The 16,796-nt window shown below is 42.6% G+C and overlaps 1 protein-coding gene across 3 annotated transcripts; it reads left to right on the top strand.

Moving 5' to 3' along the window:
- The first annotated feature begins 917 nt into the window (after positions 1-917).
- Positions 918-16,500, top strand: PCNX4 (pecanex 4). Of its 3 annotated transcripts, none has more exons than XM_041459406.1 (12): positions 918-1,013; positions 3,771-3,865; positions 4,185-4,911; positions 6,584-6,763; positions 6,852-7,366; positions 8,167-8,267; positions 8,416-8,538; positions 8,766-9,129; positions 11,935-12,038; positions 12,469-13,505; positions 13,985-14,171; positions 14,522-16,500. In XM_041459406.1, exons 3-12 carry the CDS (start codon positions 4,223-4,225, stop codon positions 14,771-14,773), a joined length of 3,552 nt encoding a protein of 1,183 aa, XP_041315340.1. In that variant the 5' UTR covers positions 918-1,013; positions 3,771-3,865; positions 4,185-4,222; the 3' UTR covers positions 14,774-16,500. The 3 variants fall into 3 exon arrangements, with proteins under 3 accessions (XP_041315340.1, XP_041315341.1, XP_041315342.1); XM_041459407.1 differs by having other exon boundaries at positions 3,771-3,877; XM_041459408.1 differs by lacking the exon at positions 6,584-6,763.
- The last annotated feature ends 296 nt before the right edge of the window (positions 16,501-16,796 follow it).

Below are 16,796 nucleotides of genomic sequence, written 5' to 3'. Positions count from 1 at the left end.
TTACATACTCAGATTAAAATGGATATAACTGTTTCTAACTATCTATGTGGTGATTGTTCAAACAGGTATTAAAGTAGACATGTGTGCCCTGGTGTTGATACACTGAATTATACATTTTAGTTTTATTAGATATGAATTACACCTTACCCAAAATGCATGCATACTGACTCTGCTAGATATTCTCGATGTTTAACAGGCATAATTTGAAGGGGTACTGCAGTATTGGGATTTATATTTCAGCTCGCCACTGAATGCTCAATTTGACTTAACCTAGAAGAAAACAGAATTAATTTGGTTCTGAGGCTAAAAACAGTGCTTGTGTCTTCAATTAGTTAATACATAAATGCCATTAATAGTCAAGATTTGGGAAAATTCTGGGGGTATTCTGTTATGATGTCAGAATTCTGGGGACCTTCTCGCTCTCTTTATCTCCCTGACAGGAGGGTGAAGCCAAGTGGGAATTGAGATCTGCTTCCAGGTAACAAGGGACAGGATGCGAGGACACAGTCTGAAGATGTACCAGGGGAGGGAAATTGGACATTGGAGGAATTTTTTCCAGGAACGAAGATTAAACACTGGAATGGGCTGGCCAGGGAAGCGGCGGAGTCTGGGTTCCCGGAGGTGTTAGAGACTGGCCGGGCACTGAGTGCCGTGCTCTGACTGGCACCGTGTGCTCGGCCATGGGCTGCACTCGATGATGCCAGAGGTCTTTTCCCCCCGGATCCATTCTGGGATGCTGCTGGGCCCTGCCCGCCGTGAGGGAGCGGGAGCACCGCGGCCCCTCAGCGCTGCGGTACCCGGGGAGCAGCCAGGGTTGGCCGGAGCCATTTCCCGCAGGCAGCGCTCCCCACCGCCTGCCTCAGGCGGGCAAAATGGCGGCGGTGGCTGAGGGGCGGGAAAAAGGGGCGGGCAGAGAACGGGAACGCTCCGCCATCCTCCTCCTCCTCCTTCTCCCAGCGCCGGCTCGGCCCCGTGCCCTGCCGCCCCCTGCCCGCTCCGAGCCCGGGCCACAGGTAGGTGCCATCCCCGCCGAGGTTCCTTGCCGCGGGTTTGCCCCCCGGCCCTTCTCCTCCGGAGACCGCAGAGGTGTTTTTTGTAGCCGCTTGGCGTTGGGTGTTTTTGTTCAGTGCCTGCAGAAGAGGCGAGGGGAGCTGGGTGGGTGGGAAGCGTGGTGGCCCAGGTGGGAGCCCCTCTGGTCCGGGGCAGAGGTGCCTCGGGAGGAGGCGGCCAGCGACCCTTCCCAGAGGTGATCCCGGGATGCTCATCCCGTAACGGGATGGGATGCGTTGTCCTAAAATGCTGTGTCCCCTGGGGAATGGAGTCAACACTGCTGAGCAGGGGCTCGCAGCCTGTTCTGCCTGGCTCCTGGCTGGAAGCTGGCCTGCAGCACAGTGGGGTCTTTAACCATGGATGTTCCTCCAGGGAATCTTTATCCAGGTGTGTGGGCAGGCAGGCGGGCACGGGGTGCATCTGGATTTGGTGGGACAGGGGATGCCACAGCCTCCCCTTCACCTCCCACCTCCCTTATCATCTCCAGCTTGGCTAGCAGGTGTTTTGTAACCCCTACCCTTAAACACCTGTAAGACCACCGAGGAAAGGATTTTTAAGCTCTGTGTTTCAGCTGCTTAGGTGGCAGACAGCTGTACACATACTCTGTAATCTGCTAAAAATAAAAGTAAACTAAACTCGGCTGATCCAGCATCGGCCCACGTGAAGGACGGTGTTCGTTTAGGCAAAAATTCGTGCCTTCCTGTGAATTCCTGCCTGAATTTGTGGTAGAGTTTGGCTTTTTCCCCTTTGTCATAAGGGCATAACGAGGTTATTGCAGGGAAAACTTGTGAAGTGCCTTTGTGGTGTTAAAGCCCTTTTTCCATCCTTGCTGTGACAGTATCCAAGTGGCACGGATCCCCCCTGGTGATGGCAGACTGTTGTGTTAGGGGTTGTTTGGGTATCCAGGCAAGTTATTAAAGTGGGGCCAAGCCTGTATGTCAGGAATGTGTGTTGAAGCCAGGTCCTGTAAACACTCACAAATGCGTGGAGCCTTGTTGCTAGGGCTTTGCACAGGAATAAGACGTGGATGAGTCCCTCTTTGAAGTCCTGACGTGCTACCTGAGCACTTGGAAGCCAGGAGAACAGCAGAGGGAAGAGTTTCCATAGTTAGTGAGCTTCAGCAAATAAATTCACCTCTTTTTATGGCTCGTTTTGGAGCAGAGGCAAGTGGAACTATATTGTTTATGTGCGTGGCTTCTTGTGTCTCACACAAAGATGCCTATTGTTTACACAGAAACTGTAAGAGGAATGTTTTGTTAACATTTGGTTAGCAATATAAACTGACAAACACAAATGCAGACTGGAACTTGAAAGAAAAGACCTTCTCAGAGCAGAAAAACACTGCCCAAAAACTGTTTTTCAAGGAAAACTCCGCACCTGTTGATTCTATATTTTCTTTTTAAACTCAGCTTCTGTCATTTCCATGCCTATAAATCTTCTACTGCATGTAACTATCTCAGCAACTTAAGCTCCACGCCCATGCACCCTCTAAACAGGGCTTGTTTTGCTAAAGAAGATTGATTCAATTGTGATATTTTATAATTACATTTGAAATTTGTTTTTAGTTGGGTGTGTCGCTGTTACATTTTCAAATTCCTGAGCTGAGTGGGATGAATTCCTCTCTCCATTGTCAACATGTATCTTTTCCATTAGTTCCAGTAGGACTGACTGCTGCCTTCTCCTTACATTTAAGAAACTTTCAGTGGCTTAAAATAGTAGGATCAAAAAAACTGTGTTTTCAATATTTTATTTTTAAAAAAACCAAAAAATCCACAGCCTACATAAAGAGTAGTTACAAAGCCTGTGGGGTCCTGCTTTCCATGATGGAGTATTGACTTAGTGGATGTAGAATGTAAATTTTCAGTCATGATACTGCATAAAATCTCATTTGCACTGTTTCCAACTTCATTCCCCAATGATCAGCATCTACCAACATTCAAGTGACTGAGACCTGTTTAAATAAATGGGGTGAGTTGTTCTCAGAAGGGCTCAGAAATGTTTGGTATTGTAGAAAAAGGGATCACAGTAGTTTGAAGACTCTGTGGCAGCCAGATGTTTAATTTTTAATGTCTCACCAGTGATGGCAATGGGTATTCATCAGATTGTACAGGTCTTCCAGTGGAAGAAAGTCAGAACTTCTGTCCTTGCACATTTCCTAATGCACAGCATCTCTTTTTTAGAGTTATTATTAATGACATTGGCATTGCTTTTTTTTGGTGCTGTTTTTTTCACCCTTCTTCTTAGCTTGAGTATTTCTGCCTGTCACTCATAGATTCTTGCTTTCATGGCTAGTAGCATAGAATTATATTTCAATATCATAGTTATCATCTTACATTCATTGTTTCTACATTGCCTGATCCTCTCTGAATGAGTATTCAAACCTACTTCTGTTTGATAGGTCGTTGTAAATGTCTACAGGTATCTTTTTTTCCTTTCTTTCAGCTTGTTCCATTGGCACCAAGAAGAATATGTGCTAATTCTGCTACAACTCACAAGTATTGTGTTTGGGGTGGTTTTTTATTTTATATGTTTTAGGAAGCAGAAAGTCAACTGTTTAATTTACTTTACAGTGAGATCCTGTCCTGCAGCTGGGCTGTGTAGGGAGGATGGTAACAATGCTGATGTGGAAAACAATTTGTGATACTTCTACTGACATACTTTAACATATTTATGTAGAAAAAGCTTTATTCCATAAAGCTTTAATTTTATTTTTTTTACAGGACCTCGGTGTGCCTGAGTCTCTGCATATGTGTGACTGTTCCCTGGAATCACAGACTCTGTGTACAGAGATCCTTAACAGGATTTGGAATTGGAGGTCTGTGGCAAGGTGTGATTGAAATCAGATTAAGTGGGAAGAATGTCAGTTTTAGGAAGGTATTCTGATGGGGAGACGGGTTGGTTTTGTCATCTCCCAAGAACAGGTTGTATATTTTTATTTGCAACCTTCAGATGAAAGAGTGTGTTCACATTTTAAAATAGATGTTTGCTTATTAGTTGTATTCTGGGAAATTCTAACGGCAGCATGTCAGAATTCCACTGTAGCTTGGTAAATAAAAAGAAGACACAAGAATTCCCTGGGTTCTGAGTTCCAGAATCAGTAATGTGTCCATGTATTCCTTCCTGGTCTCCTACAGGAAAGATGATCCCCAGCCAGCATTCCTGAGCCACCAGGATGGGGCCAGATGTACCCCTGCTCAATGACTACAAGCAGGAGTTCTTCTTGAAGCGCTTCCCTCAGACTGTGCTGGGAGGTCCCAGGTTCAAATTAGGCTACTGTGCCCCTCCTTACGTCTATGTGAACCAGATCATCCTTTTCCTGACACCATGGCTTTGGGGAGGAGTGGGAACACTCCTGTACCAGCTGGGAGTGATGAAGGACTTCTGCACCGCAGCGCTGTCGGGAGGACTCATGTTTGTTACTGCACTTGCTCTTCAGATGACAAACCTCTATGCAAAGCAGAAAACAGTGACAGTAGAAAGAATGCAAATTCAGAATACCCTGACAGATGAAGATGAGTTCGAATTTTCCAGCTGTGTAGGTTCAGAGACAGTAAAATTTATTATTCCTGGCAAGAAGTACATAATCAACACTGTGTTCCATTCCCTCCTGGCAGGGGTGTTGTGTGGGCTGGGGACTTGGTATTTGCTGCCAAACAGAATAACCTTGTTATATAGCAACATTGGAGGAACTGTTGTGATCTTTGTGTTTGGATGGGTGACCATATGTATAGGAGAGTATTCATTAATCATAAACACAGCCACCGAAACAGCCACTTTCCAAGCACTGGATACTTATGAAATCACTGCTCTGATGAGACCTTTCTACATTTTTGTCTTTATTGCAGTGGATCTTGCACAGAGGTAAATGTAATAATGCATTTAGCCACTTAAAGTGATGGTTATTCTTGTGTTTTTTATATATTTGTGTATGGTGTATTTTTGATGGGAAAGGTTAAATTATTCTTCTGAGGAAAATTTATTTTGAGATTCTAATCAACTCAAAGGAAGTAGTAACTTCAAAGGAAGAAGATTGATGCATATATGATAAAAATTGTGGTTCTGTGCTGTGTATAAAAGGCTCTTAAATTTTTATAGCATTCCATGTAAACTAGAAAGGTAAAACTTATCCCTTACTTACAAACTGTTCTATCTTCTACCATGTCATTTTTCATATTTTTGTATTGGAGCATTTGCAAATGTATCCTTTTAAAGGATGTGTTTTGAAAACACATGTTCCTGTCCTGGAATCATAAATCTGAAGACTGCAAGCTTCAGGATTACTGGATTTATGTCCAGATTTCATCCTGGAATACTTTCTACTTTAAGCTCTGTAAAGTGATAGCAGAGGCTTTTATACAACAGGCAAAAACAAAACAAAAGAAACCCAAAAACCTCTGAATTTGGTTTTAATGAATGGATAAGCAAATGGAAATATTGCTGTGGCTTTGTGATACAGATTTGGAACTTGGTTTTTTAAATGCTTTTCCAGTTTGAAAGAGCTGTGTCAGTCTACAAATTAGGAGAGTCACATTTCTGTTTTTCAGGTGAGTGTCTTAGGTGAAGTATTTGTAGTTTCAGGCTCCTAAAACAAGATGCTTTTAGATTTACTCTCTGCATTCTTTCTCCCTGTCAGGTGATATTTGTAGCACTTTGTCACATGTACATATTTTATGGGTGGGTAACTTTAGATAGATTTTTTTAAAAAGCATGTTTGAATTTGCTAGTTTTGCATTAGGAGATGTCTTTGTTAATGATTTACCCTAATTACCACTTCAGGTGAGGTATGAGAATTATACATGTGGTGTTGGACTCCAAATTCTTCTATTCAGTTTCCTGAGGAGAAGATTAAGACATTGTCAAAATTCCTGATAAAATTCCTCTGAAGCTTGCTTACTTATTAAAAAGGAGAGAGAAACCAAATATCTTGGCAGTCTACCACCTTTAACTGGTAAACTACATATGGGTTAGAATTTATGCAAATTTCTAATACTGATCTTTGTATTTTTGCAGGAAGATTTTGCCATTCTTATGTAGAAATAAACCCTCTTTAGGAATATACAATATTATCTGTAGGTGTAATGGCAACATGTCAGTTCTTCCAGTGTTAAAGCTTAGATCTTGGGCCTGGAAATTGCATAAAATTTTGTTTTTGTGTTTCTGAAAAAAATACTTTACAATTTGTTGTTAAACAGTTGAGGCTTTGGAGCCTGTGGACCTTTCTTTTTTCACAAGTGTTTTTTCAGTGTATTATCACAACAATAACAAAAATAATTGGGATAATTGCATCAGTGTATTCATCTGAAGGCTTCAAATCTTTTAAATGAAAATTTAGTCTGTGTTCTGGTGTTCTACTTAATGTTTTACTGTCCCAAGCATAAATATGTCCCTTTTTTTCCTTTTAAAAGATACTCATTGGGTTTTATAGTTTGAACGTGTAAGGTTTTTACTTTGGGATTTGCTGTAGTAAATAACTTCCCACACAGAAGTTATTTTTCCCTTCACAGAAGTCAAATCCATTTCTTCTTTTATCCAGGTTTGCTGTCAACGCACCCATTCTAGAGCAGACAAACCAGATTTTGCACATCCTGTTTCTTTTTCTGCCATTCTTGTGGGCAATGGGAATTCTGCCCCCACTTGATGCACTTTTTCTCTGGGGAATGGAACAACTGTTGGAGTTTGGACTAGGAGGTTCACCTATGTCAAGTAACACAAAGTAAATGTTTATAAAATTGTAAAATATATCAGTATTGTTTATAACCTTTTTCTTTTCAAGCAAATCTTCTTTATTTTCTCCTTCACAGGTTGTTAGTAATGTTTCTCATTTCTGCTGGAACAGCAATAGCATCGTATTTCATTCCCAGCCCCCTCGGTGTGATCCTCTTCATGACTGGATTTGGGTTCATACTGAGTCTTAACCTAAGTGAGATTGGGTTTGCCTTCAAACACACCATGATCAGCCATTTAGCCTCCAGCAAATCTAAAAATGCTCACAGAGGTCTTAGAATACAATTTGGGTGGAGGGAATTTATTTTCTATGTGACTGTGTTGACATTTGCTCTCACAGAAGCGGGCCTGCTGCATCAATTTGCAGGCTCCTCATCATTTTCCCAAGCCAGTCCCCAGGCCATAGCAAGTTACATTCTGATCCTATTACTTGTAATTATGTGGATTCTTAGAGAGATTCAGAGAGTGTACTTGTTTGGAGTCTTCCGAAACCCCTTTTACCCAAAGGATGTCAGGACTGTGGCTGTGTTCATGGAGAAGCAAAGAAGGCTAATGAAAGTTGGTGTTGTCAGGAGGATTTTACTAACACTAGGTAGGAATACACCACTGTCTGTTGTTTGTTAGATGATGCTTGTAGGGAGATTGAAACTCTAGAATTGCTGTGTGTGCAAGATTCTGGGAATGAACCAAGGGAAAGCAAGTGGCTGGAAATATTTGTTGATATCTTGTTAAATTGTGCATTGAGGTCAAAGTTACTGGTTCAGCATATTTGAAAGTGATTTGATTTATTTATTTTATAGGGGTGAACCTAAAAAACTGAGCCTTTTAAAAGCCCAGCTGAAAAAGCAGGGCCTTTTAAAGGATTTTAGTTACAACTCCAGTACCCACTTTTGAAAAGATGTACTTGGAAACAAAATTAGTTGAAAATCTTCAAGCTGACTAAATATTTGGTTCTTAGGGCTTGCTAGCAAATTGAAGAGCCTCCTTTCTGGTAGGTTAGAGACAAATGCATCTACTTTGAGGGAATAAAAATTTATTTAAATTATTTAATTTCATAAAGAAGCCTTAGTTTGGGGAAATACATTGATGACTGCTATTCCATGGGGTTTTTTTTACTTAGTTGAGTATTCTCTTGGAGAAACAAATAAAGGATAAAAGAACTAATAGCAAGTAAGAGCTAAACATTGATGTAAATGTTTGTTGTCCTGGGCCATTAGTGCAAATAAATTGTTTGATATCGTGGGAGTGTAATACAAAGAGGAGTTTGTGATGATGAAGGGAAGGTTTCTATTTTTGTGCTGGGATTTCCATGCTGCAATAAGACTGCTTACCTCTGTTGACTTTTTTTATGATTTTGGAAGGAGATCAGTGATTCTTTTATTTCAATTGCAGTGTCTCCATTTGCTATGATAGCCTTCCTGTCACTTGACCATTCGCTACAAAACCTGCATTCCGTGTCTGTTTCCATTGGATTCACGAGGATGTTTAGGATGGTAATTTGAATTTTAAATATGCTAGCCTTAGAAGTTCTCTTCTAGATGACTTGAGAACCAAGGTGACCTGGAAGAAATATTCCAGGTCATGAAAGCAGAGATAAATGGATATGTTTTTTAATGTATTTCTAACATACCTCTATTTTAGGTCTGGCAGAATACAGAAAATGCCTTACTAGACATGGTGGTTGTGTCAGCAGCACAAATGTTGGTGTTTAATCCAGACCTCTGGTGGAACAGGAGCCTTGATACAGGAATCAAACTCTTGCTGGTAATGGTCATAATGTACAATTAAGCTGCTAATTGTTATCTGAAGTCTCTGTTTCTGTTGGAGAATTACAACAGGGGCCAGGACCCACAGATAAAAGCCAAAATCCGTACTAAGATATATCCTCACACCAAGCAATGATAACCATGCTTCATTTTCATAAAATTACTGTAGCTGTGCTGAGTGTGCCACAGGCTACAAACCGTGTGCCTCCCGCCCCTGTGCCGCAGGTCGGTCTCCTGCGGGATCGGCTGTTCCAGTTCCTCTCCAAGCTGCACTTCGCCATCGCCATCCTCCTGACCTCGTGGACGGAGAAGAAGCAGCGCCGCAGATCCAGCGCCGCCCTGATCGCGCTCAACCTCGCCTTCTTCCCCGTCCTGCTGGCCCTGGTGGCCGTCTCAGCGCTGCTCTCCTCGCCCCTGCTGCCGCTCTTCACCCTTCCCGTGTTCCTGGTGGGCTTCCCCCGGCCCCTGCGGAGCTGGCCGGGCCCCGCGGGCGGCACCGCCTGCGTCTGCTCCGACACCGTGTACTACCGGCAGCTCGTGCCCGGCCTGGCCGCGGCGCTGCAGTCGGCGCTGGCGGCCGGCGGCCTGGGTATGTACAGGCAGCACTGAAATACTGCAGCTAAATGCTTCAGGAAATGTGGTTTTCCACCCAAACCCCTTGGGATCAGCTCCCTCCCAATGCCCCAAAACCCTTGGGAGCAGCTCCCTCCCAATGCCCTAAAACCATTTGGACCAGCTCCCTCCCAAGGCCCCAAAACCATTTGGACCAGATCCCTCCCAAGGCCCCAAAACCCTTGGGATCAGCTCACTCCCAATGCCCTGAAACCGTTTGGACCAGATCCCTCCCAAGGCCCCAAAACCCTTGGGATCAGATCCCTCCCAATGCCCTGAAACCCCTTGGGATCAGATTCCTCCCAGTGGAGGAGAATCTGTGACAGAAAACCATGTTTCACAGCGTGAAACTGATATTCAGAGATTGCTCAGGATAAAGTGGTTACTTTTATCCTTCTTGTGCAACCAGCAATACAAACAGGACAAAGGGGAAGAATAGAAGAGAACAGCTACAAATTGCAGCAGGGGAGGTTCAGATTGGATATTGGGGAAAATTTCTTCACTGGACAAATGGTTAAGCGTTGGAACAGGCTCCCCAGGGTGTCACCATCCCTGGGAGCATTCAAGAAACAAGTAGATGTAGCAGTTTGTGAAATGGTTTCACGGACATGGTGGTATTCAGTCAAAGGCTGGGCTTGATGACCTGGGAGATATTTTCCAGTTAATGATTTTACAATGTCTACTCATTACAATCGTATAAAAAAATAATTATTTTGTTACCGTAAAGGAGTGACTAAATGGTGGTGAAACAGTATCAATCCTAATCTTTCTGTACTGAATAAAAAGGATGGAATGCATTGATCCCAGCTAACTGGAGGCAGTAAATTGGGTTCTTTAGCCAGACAGCATAGAGAAGGATGTGTGTCACACTGCTCTCTGTAGGTCTGTCTGTCTCTGCATCAATCCCATTACTCAGCATCCAGAAAGTGACTTTGCTAATTTGGCTGTGTTAATTGGTTATAGTGAATATTGACTGGATGTTTGTGAAATACAGCTGAGAACAAACCCATTGATAAGATTTAATGTCTTGTCTTGTGCAGGCAGTTGGGGTGGGATTGTAGCATCACTTGTGGGTTTACAGCCTGGTAAAGGCATTGTGATGGGGTTTTCACAGAATTACAGAGACAGAGGTGAAGAAATGCCTGGTCTGTTTCCCAGCTGGAGACAGAGTAACTGTTTTAAAATTGCAAGGTCATTTTCTTGAGAAACAACCTTTGTGTAACCTAAATAATCAAAAGATTGTAGCCCTTAGACAAGAGGCAAATATTTACATAACCCTCTTAGAAAATGGCTGGCTTATGGCTGGAAAAAGTGGCCTAATAGTTGAAGGCAGTGGAAGTTAACCTTAATCATGCTTTTCTGAAGAATATATCTAGGTGCTTTACTAGGAAATATGTGCTGCACTTTCATCACTGGTTAGAGACAGGTACTCAATAAAACCTGGAAGTTTTTTTTTCTCTAAAGAAGGGTACTTCAGTTTGTCTACTGCATTAGTCCATTATGTTTTGTGTTTACAATAGATATATTTATTATTATTATATATAGCTATCTGTCATATATATATATATATATGTTATCTATCTCTTATATCTATCTATATTATATATATATATGTGCATATTTTAATAGGGTTTTTTTCTCCCCCATTCCCATCATGATTCTGGTGGCATGTGTGCCTTAGAGTAAATAATTTAAAACACTAGTCTTGAGGGGTAAAAAGTCTCTTCTTTAATGGGAAAATTTGTGAATGAATGTCTTGAAGCAAGAAAAACTGGTGCTCTCAGATGAGTTCAAAAGGAAGTGATACCACTTTGTGTGTCACTAATTTAAACTCATAGTTTTTTCTGTGTAAAGGAGTTTTAGTAGTTTTAACTGCTAGCAAGAAAGGAATTAAAGTCTGTGCAAAATGTTAGCAAGAAAATGCACTTCATTAGCTCAGTGGAATAGAAAAGGTTACTTAAATTTTAACTACAGCTTAATGGTTGGTTTCACTGATTTCACCTTACAACATTTTAAAACTAAAATGTTCTGCAAGTGAGTGGTCACCAGACATGAGTGACAGCAGAAGCAGGTCATAAACTGGCAGCAAATGTCATGCTTAAGAATAGAACCATTGTGTTATGAGGATTGACATTCAGCTGTAGTTCAAATAAAGTATAACCACCAGTTCTTAGGAAATTTGGCATTGCTCTTTTTGTGACAGGTAAAAAAAAAGAAAAAGTTAAAAAGTTTGGTTCGGTTTTGGTTTGGTTTTTTTTGGGTTTTTTTGAGTACTAATTTGCTGTTGTTCAGGACCTGATTTTCAAATTCCAGTTCAGTTATATTTTTCTTTCTCTAATAACAAATAAACTTCCTACTCCACAGCAAATTGGGCCATTAGGAAACTCCTGTGCTATATAATGATTCTTTAATGTATTCTCAGTAAGGAGGACTTTAGGTCTCCAGAGAACACTCCAATGGGAAATATGTGGTTGGAAATGCAGCCAAAAAATGATCCTTAATCATGAAAGTCATCTCTGCAAAGGGAATTGAGGGTGGAGCTGTTTAACCCTGGTCTGGTGTGAATAATGTAGTCCTGCAGTTGTGTGAGGTTTTCCAACTTTCCACAGCTTTTTTAAGCTGCAATTTCAGCCAATTTTTTCAAGATTCTAAGGTGCTGGATAGCAAGTGTTAACTGACTGCGATGCTGATGCAGAAATATTTTGTGTTTGCTGTTGACTCCTTTCATTGGCATGTAGAAAAGGTAATATGTAGGTTTTGTTTGGTTTATTTTCTTGCCTAGGTCTCTCTCTGCCTGGGTCGCATTACTTGTGCCGCTTTCAGGACAGGCTGATGTGGATATTGGTGCTGGAAAAAGGCTTCACATACTGTGGTGTTAACATTAAGGTAATTGCATGCTGAACACTGAGATGTTGATGTTTGGAAATAGTGCAGACATTTTGCTGTGTAACATTTCAGCAGTGTAACTGATTTACATTTAATTTTCTAAGATGAGTGTTATACTAATTAGTCTTGCAATTTACATGAGTAGCAGATGTGAATTTTTTTATCATTTAGCTTGTGACAGAATATCTTTAATAAGCTGGCTAATAAGATCTGCATCAGGCAAAGATTTATTTAAGACATTGATCTGTGCCTAATATTGCAGTGAGTGCTTTGTTATTGCTGTTATCTCTAGATAGATTTGTAGATTCAGTTGTGGAAATACTGACAATCATCTTGTTCAGAATTATTCTGTTGCATGCAAACAGCTTGCTAGCATTTAAAGTTATGTCCTGGTGAAACTAACAGGAAGCTGTTTTCATGTGTGCTTTAGGGGCTAGAACTGCAGGAAACATCCTGCCATGCTGCTGAAGCTCACAGAGTGGATGAAATTTTTGAAATGGCCTTTGAACATCAGGAGCATGCAAGGATTCTGTCTCCCAATCCCCATTTTGGACACATCCTGACTCCCTGTACTGTGGTTCCTGTGCGGCTGTATTCTGATGCCAGGAATGTGTTATCTGGAATAATTGATTCCCATGAGAATTTAAAGCACCTGAAAGATGATTTTGTTAAAGTGCTTGTATGGATGCTTGTCCAGTATTGTTATAAAAAATCCAAGACGTGGGAAAGCCCAGGCAGTGCCAACAAGAACAAAGAAGGATCATTTCCAGAAAATCAGCATGGCGGTGCAGTGAAAGGATCCAGAGCTCTGAGGGAAGAAGACAGCTTTAGTGTTGATACAGTGGAGGACTGGACTGATGATAGTGACATTTTTGATTTTGAACCCAGTAGCAGAACAAGAGACAGAAAAGAACCTGGGCAGTTGGGACTGACACCAAAAGTGCACCTGTCTATTCCAGGGTCTATAGAAACACAGAGCCAAGATTTCCTACAAGAAATGTCTCCAGAAGATAAATTAAACAGGGCTGTGGTGCTTGGGCTGCCTGCTGTGGACAAAGGGAAACAGCCAGAAGTTTTACCTCGTGTAGAATTCAGTTGCTCTTACTCAGAGCTGCTGAGCATCCCTGAAGAATGGAGAACAGCACCAGTGCCTTCTTCCAAAGTCAGTGAAATGAGGCAGAGGTTTCCAGAGGAATGGTACCACTTTGTTTTGAGCCAACTGGACTTTTTTCATCTGAAAGAGAAGCCTTCCAGTTTACTCACAGACCTTATGAAGGATAAAGCTCTGAAAGACCTGTACATCCACGGGGTGCTGTCGTGTTGCTTTGGTCTGTTTGGCCTGGATAACGCCGTGCCCGCCCCTCGCCACGTCTTCAGGGCGTACACTGGTGGCATTCCCTGGTCTGCCGGCTTGGACTGGCTAACAGGCAAACCTGAGCTCTTCCAGCTGGCATTAAAAGCATTCAGGTAAAAGAAAAACATTTCCTGAGATTAGAAATTTATATAGAGAAGTGTCACTTCATTAATGGTTTGTTAAACCCATATAGTTTAAATTTATTTGTAGGTTTTTCCTATATAAATACTGCCTGATGTGTGGTAGGGATGTTCTTCTTTCTTCTCCACAGCAGCTGCCTCCAATCTGCTGTGTTAATTGGGGAAAAACAACCTGTTTTCATTGACCCCAGATCTCAGTTGTGCTGGATTTAGATATTTGGCACTAACCATTATCAGGCAGTGAGGAAGTGTTGGAGGTGAATGAGAGGTGTTTCAGCTGATGTGTTTTACATGTGGGTGAGCTAAAAGCACAACCAGACTGACTGGCAGTGACTCAGCTGGCAGGCAGTGACTGACAGAGTTGGTGGAGCCTCTCCACCCTCTGTGGCCTGAAGAGCCTTTCTCCCTCCTGTCCTTGCCACACTGACTGTGTGATGTTCTGCACCTTTCAGATACACCTTTAAACTTATGCTGGACAAAGCCAGCCTGGGCCCAGTGGAGAACTTCGAAGAGCTGGTGAATTACCTGGAGGAATATGAAAGCGATTGGTACATTGGGCTGGTGTCAGACCTGGAGTGGCAGCAAGCAGTCCTGCAGGAAAAGCCATACCTGTTCTCACTGGGGCATGACCCAAGCATGGTAAGGAGAAAAATCACTAGGGCAAAGTTTGGGTTTCTTTTTCACTGTTCTTTTTTTCCCCCCTTGTAATTATGTTCTAAAACATGAAGGCTCTGCAAGGTTGGTTTGTACTGAAGAGGAACTGGCACCACTGTTGTTGAAAACCCCACTGCACTGTTCTTCAGATGCAGCAATATTTCCTGATTATATTCCAGTGGAGGCACCGAACTGAGAGCACTGGTTTATACTTGCTGTGTTTAAAGTGTTCATAGAGTGCAGCCCCAAAGCTTCACTCAGTGCTTTGTAACCAAAAATGCTCTCATCTCTTCTCGGACCATGTACTGGACATCCTGATCTGTTTGTTCTTGTAGGGAATTTACACGGGGCGAGTCCTCACTCTGCAGGAGCTGTTAGTCCAGGTGGGAAAGCTCAACGCTGAAGCTGTGCGAGGCCAGTGGGCCAACCTGTCCTGGGAGCTGCTCTATGCCACCAACGACGACGAGGAGCGCTACAGCATCCAGGCACACCCGGCCCTGCTGCGCAACCTGACCGTGCAGGCGGCCGACCCGCCCCTGGGCTACCCCGTCTACTCCTCGCAGCTCCTGCAGCTGCCTCTCTTCTAGGCTGTCCTCTTGTCACTTATGGCTGCTACTGGTTTGTCTTTTTCCTCTGTGTGTTGCAGTCAAATGTCCACGCTCCCTTGTGTGCTACGGATCAGGTGTTACTCTCAGGGTGGTGGCACCAGGGCAGTGCATGTCCTGGGTACAGGGGTTGGTGCTGGCCAGAGCCTTCAGCAGGCAGGAAGTTGGGGACTGGTTTCTTGCTGCTGGAACACAAGACACCATTGCCTGTGTGGCTGATGAGCCACATGCTGAAATTCTCTTCTCCAGCTTAAAGAAAAGCAACATAATTCTTATCATTACCATAATTCTGATCATTAACTATTTTTGGTGCATACTGATTTATTTTTACTTTTTTTTTTCCTTTGGACAGGTGACTTGCACTGCCAGTCAGGTTACAGCTTCTTGTAGTGTTGTCAACCCCAGAGTTGGCAACCAAAGTGTACATAGGACTATTTATATGAATTTTTTTATTCTGGCCATTTTATATTGGACTGAGTTCAGTTCTAGCATTTGTTATATGACTTTCACTGATCTTCCTTATGTGTAGTAAATTATCAGCCGTGCTTTAAATAAATTCTAAGGGACAATTTTTACCAAACTACTTGTTTTGGTAAAAAGAATGTATATTAACCAGTGTGTGCTGACACATTGATAGCCTGGGTGACTTTATTGATGAAAGAAGTAAATGTATATAATTAGGGGACAGAGGAAATTTTAAGAGCAAATGGTATGATTTCATCTCCTTCTTCCAGTCTCCATATATATGATATATATTATATACATCTGTATATATATGTTGTTACTTTCAACCTCTCTCCACCTCCCTAACTGGTCTTCCACAAATGCAGTGAGAGCTTCATGATGGGGGGTGGGTGAAAATCCAGCTAGAAGTATTTATTTTTTTAACCTCACTACAGCTGGAGCAGACCTGGACAGCTGGTTTGTAACATTACCTTGAAAACAGGTCCAGTTTCCAGTGGTTCATTTATCCTGTTCACTACCACCAGTCTTAGCACAGAGCTGTGTTTTCTCAGCAATTCCATGGTTACACTGTAGGCAAATGCTGAGCAGGGAGTAGGTAATTGTATTTCCTACTCCTACAGAATCAATTTAAATCAGACCTGCTCCATAACTGAAGCAGTACTGGTTTGGAACACCCACCCTTGTCTGAGTCCAAGTACATTTATTACTTCTCGCCTTTAAGACTAAGATCTTTTGTCTCATACGAAATTTGCCACAGAACCTTGTACTTGGCTGCTGGTTGTTCCTTTAGATAGTGGCCAGAAATGGTTTTTAAAAACTATGCAAGTGGTGTAGTGGGTTTCCAAAGCAGGTTTGGTGCTATACTGGGCCCTGAGCTGCATCTGGAAATACAGAGCCATGGAAGTGATGTGGAAGGGGCTTATAGAGAGCACCTATTTCAGCTCCCTCTCACAAGGAGGCAAATGTTTACTCTGATTTAAATCTTCCAAGGTGAGGAGTGTCATGAACTCCTCAAGCATTTCACTCCAGTTCTTTGCTGCTCTTGCAGCAGCTGGAAAGTTGGAGCTGTTCCCTAAATCTAATTAACCCTCCCTTGCCTCATTGTAAATTTCTTACTACTTGTCTTCCGTATGGTCACAGAAAATTTAATTATCTTTTTTTGCAGCAGTCCTTACTCAAAGATGGCTGTAATTTCTGCCTTCATACTTTGTCTTTTGTAAACTGAATAAACCAGTTGAGAAAAAGCTGAAGAGAGCTGTGATCCTTTTCCCTTCCTTTCTCTGGGTTCTGTCCATCTGGCCCCCAGCCTTGAGGAGAGCTGCTGATAACTGGGCCCAGTGTTCCAGCAGAGATCCTGATTGGCACCAGATGGAGCAGCACAATTAGCAATGGGCTGAGTTCCTGCTGGAGCACAGGACTGTGGAGCTGGGCTGTGCTGCCCTGCCACATCCTGTCCCCTGCTGTCACAGGCAGCGTGTCCCACACCAGATTCCTTTGGCACAGCCCAGGGCGTTCACAGCCCTGAGGCACGGTACCCCCA

The sequence above is a fragment of the Pyrgilauda ruficollis genome, unplaced genomic scaffold, assembly GCF_017590135.1.
Source record: "Pyrgilauda ruficollis isolate IOZ18807 unplaced genomic scaffold, ASM1759013v1 scaffold135, whole genome shotgun sequence".
Lineage (NCBI taxonomy): Eukaryota > Metazoa > Chordata > Aves > Passeriformes > Passeridae > Pyrgilauda > Pyrgilauda ruficollis.
The sequence above is the reverse complement of the archived record's forward strand: the minus strand, read 5'-3'. Positions and strand labels throughout refer to the sequence as shown.

Bases quoted from the DNA above. Each gene is read 5' to 3' on its own strand.
- PCNX4 (XM_041459406.1), top strand. From the start codon at position 4,223: ATGGGGCCAGATGTACCCCTGCTCAATGACTACAAGCAGGAGTTCTTC. The intron at 8,268-8,415 runs GTAATTTGAATT...CCTCTATTTTAG, and splicing joins TCACGAGGATGTTTAGGATG to GTCTGGCAGAATACAGAAAA. The intron at 14,172-14,521 runs GTAAGGAGAAAA...TTGTTCTTGTAG, and splicing joins TGGGGCATGACCCAAGCATG to GGAATTTACACGGGGCGAGT.